General features: G+C 37.6%; 1 protein-coding gene across 1 annotated transcript in view; it reads left to right on the top strand.

Annotated features, from left to right (window-relative positions):
* The window catches only part of PKP2 (plakophilin 2), an 84,592-nt gene that overhangs the window by 36,853 nt on the left and 34,790 nt on the right, over window positions 1–12,949 (top strand). Inside the window, exons 5-6 of the mRNA XM_067696114.1 lie at window positions 2,553–2,760; window positions 9,486–9,663. Of these exons, the coding sequence (XP_067552215.1) occupies window positions 2,553–2,760; window positions 9,486–9,663 (386 nt within the window). The remainder of the gene's footprint in view (window positions 1–2,552; window positions 2,761–9,485; window positions 9,664–12,949) is intronic.

The following is a 12,949-nucleotide window of genomic DNA, read 5'->3' as shown; positions in this document are numbered from 1 at the left end:
AATTCAACCATCATAAAACCTAACTATGAAATAGAAATTGACAGAATTAGTGAAAAACATGAGTTACAGGCTGTTTTCAAATAAGTTGTGCCTTTCTGCTTTTAAGGAAGTGTAATAATAGGAATAGATGAAGTGATCAAATAGATGATCTGCTGGACCAGATCTTATTGATAGCTATCATTAGCATTTTCATACAAATACATTAGAATGGCTTTAGACATAGCCAGTCTTCCAGTTGTCTCCTGTTCTGCAAATGTCTCCTCTGAAGGGAGCCAAAAGTGGAAGTATTCTTCCTTACTGCTGCCACTGAAGCCTTAAAGGGACCAAAAGAGTACTTTCCTCTTAAGGTTCTTGCAAGTTATTGATTAGAGAATGTATATAAAATTCTTAACACTATGCCAACACCTCCTAGTGATAGAAGTGGGAGGAAGAGTTGTTATTTTGTTAGTATTGTGGTTATTATTATGTTTATTATTTTTACTAGATTATTTTACAACCTTGACTTTTATTCCTGACTTGCTAGTCTACTCCCCAGTCCTAACAAAGGAAGATGTAAGATTGGAAGACAGTGTCTTAAATTCCATTTGTCTGTCTATGAGAGACATAGAAAATGTGAAATGTGCCACTGGACCAGGTGTGCAGCTCTCTCCTGAGTGGGAACTGTCGTGCAGTTAGGGCATCATTCATAAGTGATGAACATCATCTGAATGGGAAACTTATGCTCATTCACAGCAACTTAATTCCTAAAAATTTCTGCATTAAGATGGTGAAAATGACTGAGATCTTTACCAAAAAGCTCTTACCAACTTAAAAAAATTTTAATCAGATGCTAGTGGAAGCCTCTGAGAAAGAAAGCCCTCAGTCTGCAACTTAACATTTCTCTTCAGCAATGCTGCATCCTCCTCCTGATTTCTTTAGATAATATTTGCAGCCTAAAACACAAAGTCACTTTATTCAGACTCATTATTTGGCCTCTTGTTAAACAGCCTTAGGTTTCAGAATCAAAACCTTCTATTTTTCTTTTTTATTCCTAGTTCTGACCCTCTGGTTCTTTCTCTAATATCATGCCCTTTCTTGCATATGTCTATAGAAGAAATATTTTTAAAATAGCACATTAGGGCTTCCCTGGTAGCGCAGTGGTTGAGAGTCCGCCTGCCGATGCAGGGGACACGGGTTCGTGCCCTGGTCCGGGAGGATCCCGCATGCCGCGGAGCGGCTGGGCCCGTGAGCCATGGCCGCTGAGCCTGCGCGTCCGGAGCCTGTGCTCTGCAACGGGAGAGGCCACAACAGTGAGATGCCCGAGTACTGCAAAAAAAAAAAAAAAAAGAAAAGAAAATAGCCCATTAAAAAGCGTAAAGTTATGTTATTTACCTAAAATGCTTGCATAATTTATTTCAGTGTCTTTAAATACTGAAAGCAATTGATCATAAAAATAGCTTGCACTCTTCCAATTATAAAATAAACAAGTCATGGGAATGTAATGTACAGCATGGTGACTGTAAAAAGTTTCTAAGAGAATAGATCTTAAGAGTTCTTACCATAAAAAAAATTAACTATGTGTGGTGATGGATGTTAAATAGACTTATTATTATCATTTTACAACATGTACAGATATCGAATCATTATGTTCTGCACCTGAAACTAATATAATGTTATATGTCATTTATACCTTGATTAAAAAAAAATAGCTTGCATTTAAGGTTAGTTTTGCATTGCTACTGCAGTTGCCATGGTAAATGAATTTTTATTTCTACTGCTGATGGGAGTGATTTCTATTATTTATATTGACTGTATAGGACTTCCCTGGTGGCGCAGTGGTTAAGAATCCGCCTGCCAATGCAGGGGACACGGGTTCGAGCCCTGGTCCGGGAAGATCCTACATGCCATGGAGCAACTAAATCCGTGCGCCATAATTACTGAGCCTGCACTCTAGAGCCCACGAGCCACAACTACTGAGCCCACGTGCTGCAACTACTGAAGCCCGCGTGCCTAGAGCCTATGCTCTGCAACAAGAGAAGCCACCACAATGGGAAGCTCACGCACTGCAACGAAGAATAGCCCCTGCTTGCTGCAACTAGAGAAAGCCCATGCGCAGCAACCAAGACCCAATCCAGCCAAAAATAAATAAAATATTATTTTGACTGTATAGTTCTGTCCTGGAAAAAATTCGTGTAATATAATATTCTTCCATAAAACTTTATTCCTCTGATTCCCAGTTCTCTTCATCTTCATTATGATTAAGGCTTTTATTATTCAACTCTTTCTATCCACTTATCACTTATTCAACCCTTTATCACTTAACTTTGCCCTTTAATTTTTTCATAGGTTTCAGTCTTAATTTCGCAGATTTATTCTAAGCTCCTTGATGAGAGATACTGCCTTAGAGCAGGGGTATATTGTACACTGGAGTCCCAGGTTGTGCCACACATTGATTGGTGGGAGTTATCAACAAAGTCAGTGAACTTCATCTGTTCATTCATATTACATTGAAGATTTTTAATGCCACATCAAAATTAATAAATATCTGAAATATGCATCTCCTTCTTCCCCAGGTTAACCAGCTTCATGGCATCCCCAAGCTTCTACAGCTCCTCAAAATTCAGAATGAAGATATCCAGCGAGCTGTGTGTGGGGCCTTGAGAAACTTGGTGTTTGAAGATAATGACAACAAATTGGAGGTAGCTGAACTCAGTGGAGTACCTCGGCTGCTCCAGGTGCTGAAGCAAACCAGAGACTTGGAGACTAAGAAACAAATAACAGGTAGTGCTTACTGACTATTACAGGGGGTAGCACAGTGCACCCCAGCCAGATGTGTTAATATCATCTGTTTTTTCTGAGGTTTCCTGGAACAAATGATTGATGGGCTCATTGTTATCTGAGAGGGCTTTCAAGGAACATTATTACTGCTAGCTTAGACCCCAGATTCAAGTCAAGTTTGAATTCCTTTTTTCTGAAGTGGAAATGATTCTGAGGCTTTTGGTTAATATTTTTAGTTAGAAGTTCTATGCAGCTTCCATCACCTGGACCTCTCTCAATACGAGCTTCCTAGCTTACCTGTCCCTCTACACCCCCAAAAAAGAAAAAAGCATGACTGGATATGTTTTTCAGTTCTCCATTTTATATTTCTACTCAAATACTGATTTGGAAAAATAAATATCTCCCTTCTGTGCATGGATTGGAAAACTAAAATAATCAGATAGAACTAAACTAACGGTTTTGGTAATTCTTGAAGCATGGAGAAAGGAGGACTAGTTTCATTTAAATGAATAGTACGTATGATAGAAGAGAAGATAGTTCATTGAAAATGAAATGAAAATGGTTCATCAGCTCTCGGCTAAAGCTCCATGAACACATTACAGAGTGCAAGAAACATTACTGAGTGTAATCATCAGTAGTATTGCCTTGGGGAAACTTTTAAGTATCTTCAGTGTCCCAGGTAATAGACATTTTTAATTTATTCTCACAAAAACCTTAGGTTTTGGGGTATTTTTAGGTATTATTGGCTACTAAATCTCAGTTTTACGGATGACGAAACTAAGGTCCAAAGAACTTAACCCTTTCTAATATATCATATAAAAGTTTTTTTAATGATAATAGTTGACAGTCTTCATACTTATTTAAAAGAAGTACTCCATAAATATTGCTTAAGTTGAACTGAATATATGTTGCACTTTTGCCATCCTTTATTATACAACAGTATTCTTTTTTTCTATAAAAATGTTGTCATTATATCCTCTCTATCCATTTATATCTCAAAATATCACATTTTTCTATCTCAATATATTTTAATTTTATAAAACTATATGAAGGGTTGCACCGTACTACCCTTCTGCCAGCATGCTGTCATGTCCCATGAGAGATTTCCTTTCATATCCATGACTTATATTAAAACACCTACAGAAATTAAGAGTGATATCACTTATTCATTCATTCATTCATTCAGCCAACATTTAGAGGGCAGCCTTCAAGTACCAACCAGGGTGAATCACAGTCTAGAGAGGTTGTGAATTTTATTTTCCATCTACTAAAACGTGAACAATTATGTGATGGTTGGCATTAAAAAAAAACAAAAACAAAAAAATAGCAACCAAACCTCATGTTTAGAACCTAACATTTTCTTTATTAAAAAACAGTTATGAACCACGAAAGGGAATCAAACAGATTATTCTGTTTTACACTCAGAAAAGACTTCATGAGGAGATATATTTCACTGTGGACCTTAAAAGAGATTTAGGCTTTGGACTAGCGTTTTGAAGGAGAATGAAAGTTATTCCCAGCAAAGTGAAAATCACTAGCAAAGCAAAGAAGCTGCTGGTCGTTCACAGGAAACTTGGGTAATAGAGTGATCGAGGTTAGGGTGTGTGGTAGCCAGAAATGTTGGGAGGATGTGTGGCTCTGTGTCAAGGAATCCATTGTTTATGAACTTCCTCTTCTCTTGTGTAGGAAGAAGGAAGCTAAGGACAGAGAATGTTCTGTGGTATTGATGCCACAGAAACCACTGTCTTCTTTAGATAATCTACTGAGGTGACAAATGGAGTTTGATTGTGCAGTTCCCAGGATTTCTAGTATAAGCTAAACATCTCTACCAGAAAGTGTTCATTACATATTAATTGAATTGAGTTGATAGTTGAATGTTTGATACAAATCCTACTAAATAACTTCCTTTAGCTCTATTAATGGAAGTGCTAAATAAGTGCTTTTTGGGCCTCAAAAATAAATTGTTGACTAATTTAGACATGTTTATATCTTTGTTTAGAAACACAAAATGACACAGTAGAAACTAACACAGCATTGTAAAACAACTATACCCCAATTAAAAAAAAAAAAAACCACAAAGCGAGTAACCATATATGTGAATCTTTTCTTGTCTATTTTGTAAACATCTTTTTATTGAGCCTCTATTACATGCTAGTCATAAGCTTGGGCTTTCCATTTTTTATCTCTGTTCTTCCTGACAGCTCCATAAGGTATGGTATTATTGACTGTTTACATATGACCAGTGTGAGGCTCAGGGGGTTGAGTTGCCCAAGGTTGCACAGCTAGCAAAGAACAAGGCCAGATTTGAACCCAGTATTATCTGGGTGTTTTGCTGTATCAAAGTGGCTCCCACCTACTGTTTTGGGGGCAAAGAGTGACTCATTTTTACACTTCTTTAGGAAGGGGCTTTGTCTTTGAGATCTTGGATCAGAGAGCTCTCCCTTGCTCCTTTTTGGCCCTTCCTCTCTCTCCTCTTGCCACTGCCTTGATTCAAACCCTCTTCATCTCTCTGGTCTACTCTTGCAGTAACCTTGTGCCTGGCCTCTATGATTCAGTATTGCACATTCCCAGTCTGTCCACCACTCTGCTTCTGCAAAAAAAAAAAAAAATCATTACGCACGTTCTTTAAATGTATAATTATTTTATTCTGCATTTGTAATGGTGCAGTAAGGTACCTTGAGTTTATTTATAGTTTTGAATAAATGGCCTTTGCTATAATGTGATATTCCAGGTAAGACTTAACAGAAGTTAGGTGAAAGGAGGAGTATGTCCATGCAAGGGAAATTGCAAAAACGTATTCCCCCTGCTCTGTGATAATTTTGAAAAACAAGTTTAAAAAGAACCACTTCTCCTCCTCCTGCTCCTCCTTGAAGATTTAATCATAAAATTTACAAGTTTTGCTACTAAACATTATACAGATTTAGTTAAATAACTATATTTCCAGTCCTAAAGAGCAATATTAATAAAACATGGGTTTCAATATCTATTAAATCCCTTTACTAGGTAGCTGCATTTTGTAGATATCAATTGGCAATAAGTTCCTAGATAATGCAGTTATCATTATCTTTCTTATAATTGCTAATTATTCAAAGTGTATCCCTTACCAGAATCCAGTTCCCCTTCTTTTTGGCTAGAATGAGAGCTTAGTGATAGAAAATTACGGACAGAACAGCTACAACAGAGAACTATAATAATAGAAATTTAGGCACTATGATTAAATTGACCGGAAGTTAAAGGTGAAACAAATGAAAATCCAAACCCTAAATATAATACAGTATCGGGGAATATAGAATCTAATCATTGAAAGGGACATCTATTTAGTGTCATCTAAACCATTAATTTCCCAATGAGAGAAATTGGAATCATATTTAAAGTATAAATTCCTGGAATTCATCCTGGGAGTCAGGCTTAGTAAGTTTGTGGTGTGGCCCAGGAATATGTGATTCTAATTTGTCACTGGGCTCATGTGGTGACTGCTAGTCTCTTCAAACACTCTAGTTTTAAGATTAAACCCCCTTGTCGATATTTTGATAAAGGATGAGCTCATTTTTTTTATTGGCTCCAGTGATAGTGCTGGATCTTATAAGCAGATCTTTCTGTTTTCTTCAAAGCTGTCTTAGAAGTTTATACTTTCACTGAGCCAAAATCTCCATCCTCAGAATTTCTGCTCATTGGTCTGGTTTTGTCTTCTATAGCCACAGAAAATAATATGTAGTTGTTGAATTTGCATTTCTTTAGTTACTAGAGAGCCTGCATTCCTATGTATATTAGACTCTTTTAGCTTTGGGTTAATTTTTCTACTAGTAATTTAATTTTTAATGATTTATAAGAACTCTGTATACTAATGATATTTAACCCTTTGTCCTATATTAGCATGCACATTTTCCCAATTTGTAATTGGTCATTTATTGATTTTGTATGTATGTGTGTGAGGGTGTGTGTGTATAAGTACAATCCCGAATCTCTAGTGAACATTTAAGCTCTTCCTTAGCCTTGTACCATACAGAAATTTGGCAAGCATGACATTTCTGTACAATATCCTACATTAAAAATTCAAAAATTATACTAAAACTCCCCAAACCTTATACTTCTGTAGAAATAATACAGCATGACAAGCTACAAAGGACATTGACTGTTGGAGGAAAATTCCACTCCCTTTATTCAAACTAATCCTCTCTGGTTTTTATTGTAAGGTGTACTTTTCCTTTGAGTGCTCTGTGTGGTCCTTTTTAAAGAGAGGAAATATCATTATGCTTCACATTTTTAAGCCTCTGACAGGCAGAGACTGTTAATTTGTTTGCTTATTTAGAAGAGGAAGCTTGTTTTTTTCTTTTCTTTCTTATCTTTAGCTTTCTTTTATAGCTTAGTAACCAAAACTCAACGTCAGACCTCCCTTTCAATTGTTTTCAACCACCTTAGGAGTTTTTGGAGTTTTATTCTGTCTGTCCCTCTCCAGGGCCTCTTAAGATGAGGTGTGACCCATGAAGTCATTGTGTTGCAAAACCTGTGGCGGAGGGACACTGCTCATGACTAACCCCAAATGCCAGTTTGATCAGGAAAAGACCTTCATCAGCCAGAATTCTAGTCCTCACGAAGCACTAGACCCAGCATTGCTCTGTCTAATGGCAGCTAGATGTAAGCTATGGTGGAAATTTGGTTATTTAAAAAATTAGTTACTTGTACACAAAGTAAACTGTTTAAGCCCAAAAGACTACATTAGGCCTAGAGTGTTCTAACTGATGGGCCAAATAAAAGTATGGTTGATTAACTACTAAGCTTTAACCATACAGACTATTATTTCCGTCATTAATATCAAGGGAGGTGATATCTCCATGTAATTCTGGCAAGACCACCATGTTTGCTTTTTTCATAAAGTGGACTGTCCTGTATATCTGTGCCTCCTCTGTCCTTCATGCAGATGAAGCAGTAAATTTAAGAGGTAAGATTTAACTGACTGGGCGGTGGGGGCATAAATAGGAAGAAAATGAAGATCCCTTCTCTTTCTGTCCCCTCTGTTTCTCCTTTCCTGGATGATAGCGAGTTAGAGTAACTTACTGAAGAATGAATGATGGCAAAGCAGCTTGACACCTGCTGGGAGTCACTGGAATAGCAAGCAATAAGGGTATAGTCCTTCCACTGAATCAGAGGTATTTAAGCACCAAATTTGTGAGAAAAACAAATCCTAAGTGTATATGCCACTTTGTATTCTCTCTCAGTACCCAGCTTCAGTCCCTGTCTCACAAATGCCCTGGGAAATACAGTATCCTGTTATCTTAATTTCTTCCTGAGTTGGCTTATATGGCCTTTCTTTTTAATTGGGGGTGGAGGGGATTCAAGAGGAATAGGAAAGTTAAGTGAGTAAATGTGGTACCAGTCTTAGACCAATGCTTAGGCCATGCAAGTTGGCAGGTATATAAAATGCTCTTGTCTCTCCTTCTCTGCCAAACTGTAATATAAGAAGTAGATGAGGTAGAGCCAGCATAAATTCTGGCAGGACATAAAGTCTGCCATTGGGTAGGAGTTAATAAATATTAATTGGGGATGTTGAGAAGCCTGCTGTTGACAGGCATAGGCAAAAGCATTCTAGAGGCTCTTCCCGCTATTATTGGAAGGCAGATGTCAAGTGGGAGTTGCAGGCAGTGGGGAGCAGTAGGCAGGCAGAGATGTCCTTAGATATGTATGTATCTAAGGGAGAAAACTATGACTTTTAAAATGCTGAACTCTTAATTACAACAGGATCATTTCAAGCTTTCCTGTTGGTGAGCCTAGAATTTATACTAATGAGGTCAGCTTTGTGGTAGGGTCATTTAAGAGAAACAGCAATAAGGATTTTTGGCATTCATTTATGTTCTTGATTAAACATGTATAGTTTTACATTGTAAGTTCTCTTTCTCCCTCTCTCTCTCTCTGTATGTATATGTGTGTGTATACATATATATATATATATATATATATATATATATATATAAAACATCTTTATTGGAGTATAGTTACTTTACAATGGTGTGTTAGTTTCTGCTTTACAACAAAGTGAATCAGTTATACATATACATATGTCCCCATATCTCTTCCCTCTTGCGTCTCCCTCCTTCCCACCCTCCCTATCCCACCCCTCTAGGTGGTCACAAAGCACTGAGCTGATCTCCCTGTGCTATGCGGCTGCTTCCCACTAGCTATCTATTTTACTTTTGGTAGTGTATATGTCAGTGCTACTCTCTCACTTCATCCCAGCTTACCCTTCCTCCTCCCCGTGTCCTCAAGTCCATTCTCTAGGAGGTTTGTGTCTTTATTCCCATCTTGCCCGTAGGTTCTTCATGACCATTTTTTTCTTTTTAGATTCCATATATATGTGTTAGCGTACGGTATTTGTTTTTCTCTTTCTGACTGACTTCACTCTGTATGACAGACTCTAGATCCATCCACCTCACTACAAATAACTCAATTTCGTTTCTTTTTATGGCTGAGTAATATTCCATTGTCTCACCACTAGTATACATATATATATATATATTTTTTTAATTTTTCTTATGGAACAGCTTCCATTGCCATCTAATGAGGTCTAAACAGGTTCTTTCCCTTGGGAAAAGGGCTGTCTCCCCCTACCTTGTTTTTTTTTTTTTCCTTTTATAAGTAGCCATAGCTCTAGGGGTGACAGTCTTAACTGATCTTTTCAGCAGTCGTTTTGACCCAACCCTGCACTGTCTTGATGGTACTCTTTGCTTTTCTAGGTTTGCTGTGGAATTTGTCCTCTAATGACAGACTGAAGAATCTCATGGTAACAGAAGCCTTGCTTACCCTGACTGAGAATATCATCATCCCCTTTTCGGGGTGGCCAGAAGGAGACTACCCCAAAGCAAATGGTTTGCTCGATTTTGATATATTCTACAATGTCACAGGATGCCTAAGGTAATACCACTCTACAACCGCCCTCAACCTTTTCTCTGTACACTTTAAATATTGCATCCAGATCTGTCTAAAACTCTACCCAATTACCTGGAGATATGGTAAAAATTATAAACATCACTCTAAATACTAGAAGCACAATGTAGAAAGAGTATTTTTTCCAGACATGTTTGATTCCAGAAGCTACCCACATTAGCTCATGAGAGAGAGCATGTCTTCCAATAAAGAAACTAGAAATCCAGTCCGAACACCTAGAAGTCCAGGCACACTGGCCTTTCCTGTCTCACAGGATTTAAGCCAGGCTCCATGCTGTATTTTTAGTTCACAAAAATATAATTTAATGACATGATTAAAAAAATAGTTTTGAACCTGCAGTTTTTAAATAGGCAACAAAGCCTGAAAGGATAGAATGTCTTGCCACAAGAATAGCTTACAAAAAACGTTAGTTTGATCAGCATTTCTAAATATTGGGATGAAAAAATGCTAGAACTGTTTTCTCCCCTGGGCTGTCAGATGCCAGCTAAACCAAGAGGAAATAGAAACACATGCAAGAGGAAGAAACGTTAGTCTCAACTTTTGTAGAAGCGTGCCTCTCAAGCTTTCTTATATATATTTGAAAATAATCATTGTCCTTTATGTCCAAGGATTAAAAGAAACCAGATAGATATGCAATCAAAAATAGGCAGCCCAGAATAAGTTGGGTCATATTCTGCCTTCTGATCTTTTCTCTAGTTTCACAGTTCACTTCTTGAGGGAATCTGTTTGGATGATAACAGAGGGAATTTATTATGGTAAGATGTTTATCTTATCTCCACAGTTAATCACACAGTAATGCATATCAAATGCCAGTTTTTTATAAAGAATTACATTAGCCACTGAGAGTTTTACAAAGATGAATAAGAAAATTCTTAACTGACCTTTAATCTAGCAGGGGATGCAGATAAACAAATAAACTAGAATGCAATGAAATATGTTACAGCAGTGATTCTCAAAGCGTGGCCCCTGGACTAGTAGCATGTATATTACCTGGAACTTATTAGAATTCTCAGCTTTCACCCCAGACCTACTAAATCAGAAGTTTCAGGAACACGTGTCAGGAACAAGTGAAGTGCTGCAGGGATGTAGAACAAAAGGACCATTCATGCCAGCTGAGTGGGATCAGAGGTGCCAAATGAGCTGGGCTTTGGTGGGCTATTTCAGTAGACAGAAATTCTCTAGGTAGTATCCCTTGAAATTTATTTGCTATACAGTCCACTAGAACTGCTTTTCTTTTTTTTTTAACGTCTTTATTGGAGGATAATTGCTTTACAATGTTGTTAGTTTCTGCTGTATAACAAAGTGAATCAGCTATATGCATATGTATATCCCCATATCCCCTCCCTCTTGCGTCTCCTTCCCACCTTCCTTATCCCACCCCTCTAGCTGGTCGCAGAGCACCGAGCTGATCTCCCTGTGCTATGCGGCTGCTTCCCACCAGCTATCTGTTTTACATTTGGTAGTGTATATATGTCAATGTTACTCTCTCACTTCATCCCAGCTTACCCTTCCCCCTCCCCGTGTCCTCAAGTCCATTCTCTACATCTGTGTCTTTATTCCTGTCCTGCCCCTAGGTTCATGAGAACCATTTTTTTTTTTAGATTCCGTATGTATGTGTTAGCATATGGTATTTGCTTTTCTTTTTCTGACTTACTTCACACTGTATGACAGACTCTAGGTCCATCCACCTCACTACAAATAACTCAATTTCCTTTCTTTTTATGGCTGAGTAATAGTCCATTGTATATATGTGCCACATCTTCTTTATCCATTAATCTGTCGATGGACACTTAGGTTGCTTCCATGTCCTGGGTATTGTAAATAGTGCTGCAGTGAACATTGTAGTACATGACTCTTTTTGAATGATGGTTTTCTCAGGGCATATGCCCAGTAGTGAGATTGCTGGGTCATATGGTAGTTCTACTTTTAGTTTTTTAAGGAACCTCCATACTGTTCTCTGTAGTGGCTATATCAATTTACATTCCCACCAACGGTGCAAGAAGGTTCCCTTTTCTCCACACCCTCTCCAGTGTTTATTGTTTGTAGATTTTCTGATCATGGCCATTCTGACCAGTGTGAGGTGATACCACATCGTAGTTTTGATTTGCTTTTCTCTAATGATTAGTGATGTTGAGCATCTTTTCATGTGTTTGTTGGCAATCTGTTTATCTTCTTTGGAGAAATGTCTGTTTAGGTCTTCTGCCCATTTTTGGATTGGGTTGTTTGTTTTTTTGATATTGAGCTGCAAAGCTGCTTGTATACTTTGGAGATTAATCCTTTGTCAGTTGCTTTGTTTCCAAATATTTTCTCCCATTCTGAGGGTTGTCTTTTGGTCCTGTTTATGGTTTCCTTTGCTGTGCAAAAGCTTTTAAGTTTCATTAGGTCCCATTTGTTTAGTTTGGTTTTTATTTCCATTTCTCTAGGAGGTGGATCAAAAAGGATCTTGCTGTGATTTATGTCATAGAGTGTTCTGCCTATGTTTTCCTCTAAGAGTTTGATAGTGTCTGGGCTTACATTTAGGTCTTTAATCCATTTTCAGTTTATTTTAGTGTATGGTGTTAGGAAGTGTTCTAATTTCATTCTTTCAATGTAGCTGTCCAGTTTTCCCAGCACCACGTATTGAAGAGGCTGTCTTTTCTCCATGATATATTCTTGCCTCCTTTATCAAAGATAAGGTGACCATATGTGTGTGGGTTTATCTCTGGGCTTTCTATCCTGTTCCATTGATCTATATTTCTGTTTTTGTGCCAGTACCATACTGTCTTGATTACTGTAGCTTTGTAGTATAGTCTGAAGTCTGGGAGCCTGATTCCTCCAGCTCCGTTTTTCTTCAAGATTGCTTTGGCTATTTGAGGTCTTTTGTGTTTCCATACATATTCTGAAATCTTTATTTCTAGTTCTGTGAAAAATGCCATTTGTAGTTTGATAGGGATTGCATTGAATCTGTAGATTGCTTTGGGTAGTATAGTCATTTTCACAATATTGTTTCTTCCAATCAAAGAACATGATATATCTCTCCATCTGTATCATCTTTAATGTCTTTTATCAGTGTCTTATAGTTTTCTGCATACAGGTCTTTTGTCTCCTTAGGTAGGTTTATTCCTAGATATTTTATTCTCTTTGTTGCAGTGGTAAATGGGAGTGTTTCCTTAATTTCTCTTTCAGATTTTTCATCATTAGTGTATAGGAATGCCAGAGATTTCTGTGCATTAATTTTGTATCCTGCTACTCTACCAAATTCATTGATTAGCTC

The sequence above is a fragment of the Pseudorca crassidens genome, chromosome 11 (assembly GCF_039906515.1).
Source record: "Pseudorca crassidens isolate mPseCra1 chromosome 11, mPseCra1.hap1, whole genome shotgun sequence".
Taxonomy (NCBI): Eukaryota; Metazoa; Chordata; class Mammalia; order Artiodactyla; family Delphinidae; genus Pseudorca; species Pseudorca crassidens.
The sequence above is the reverse complement of the archived record's forward strand: the minus strand, read 5'-3'. Positions and strand labels throughout refer to the sequence as shown.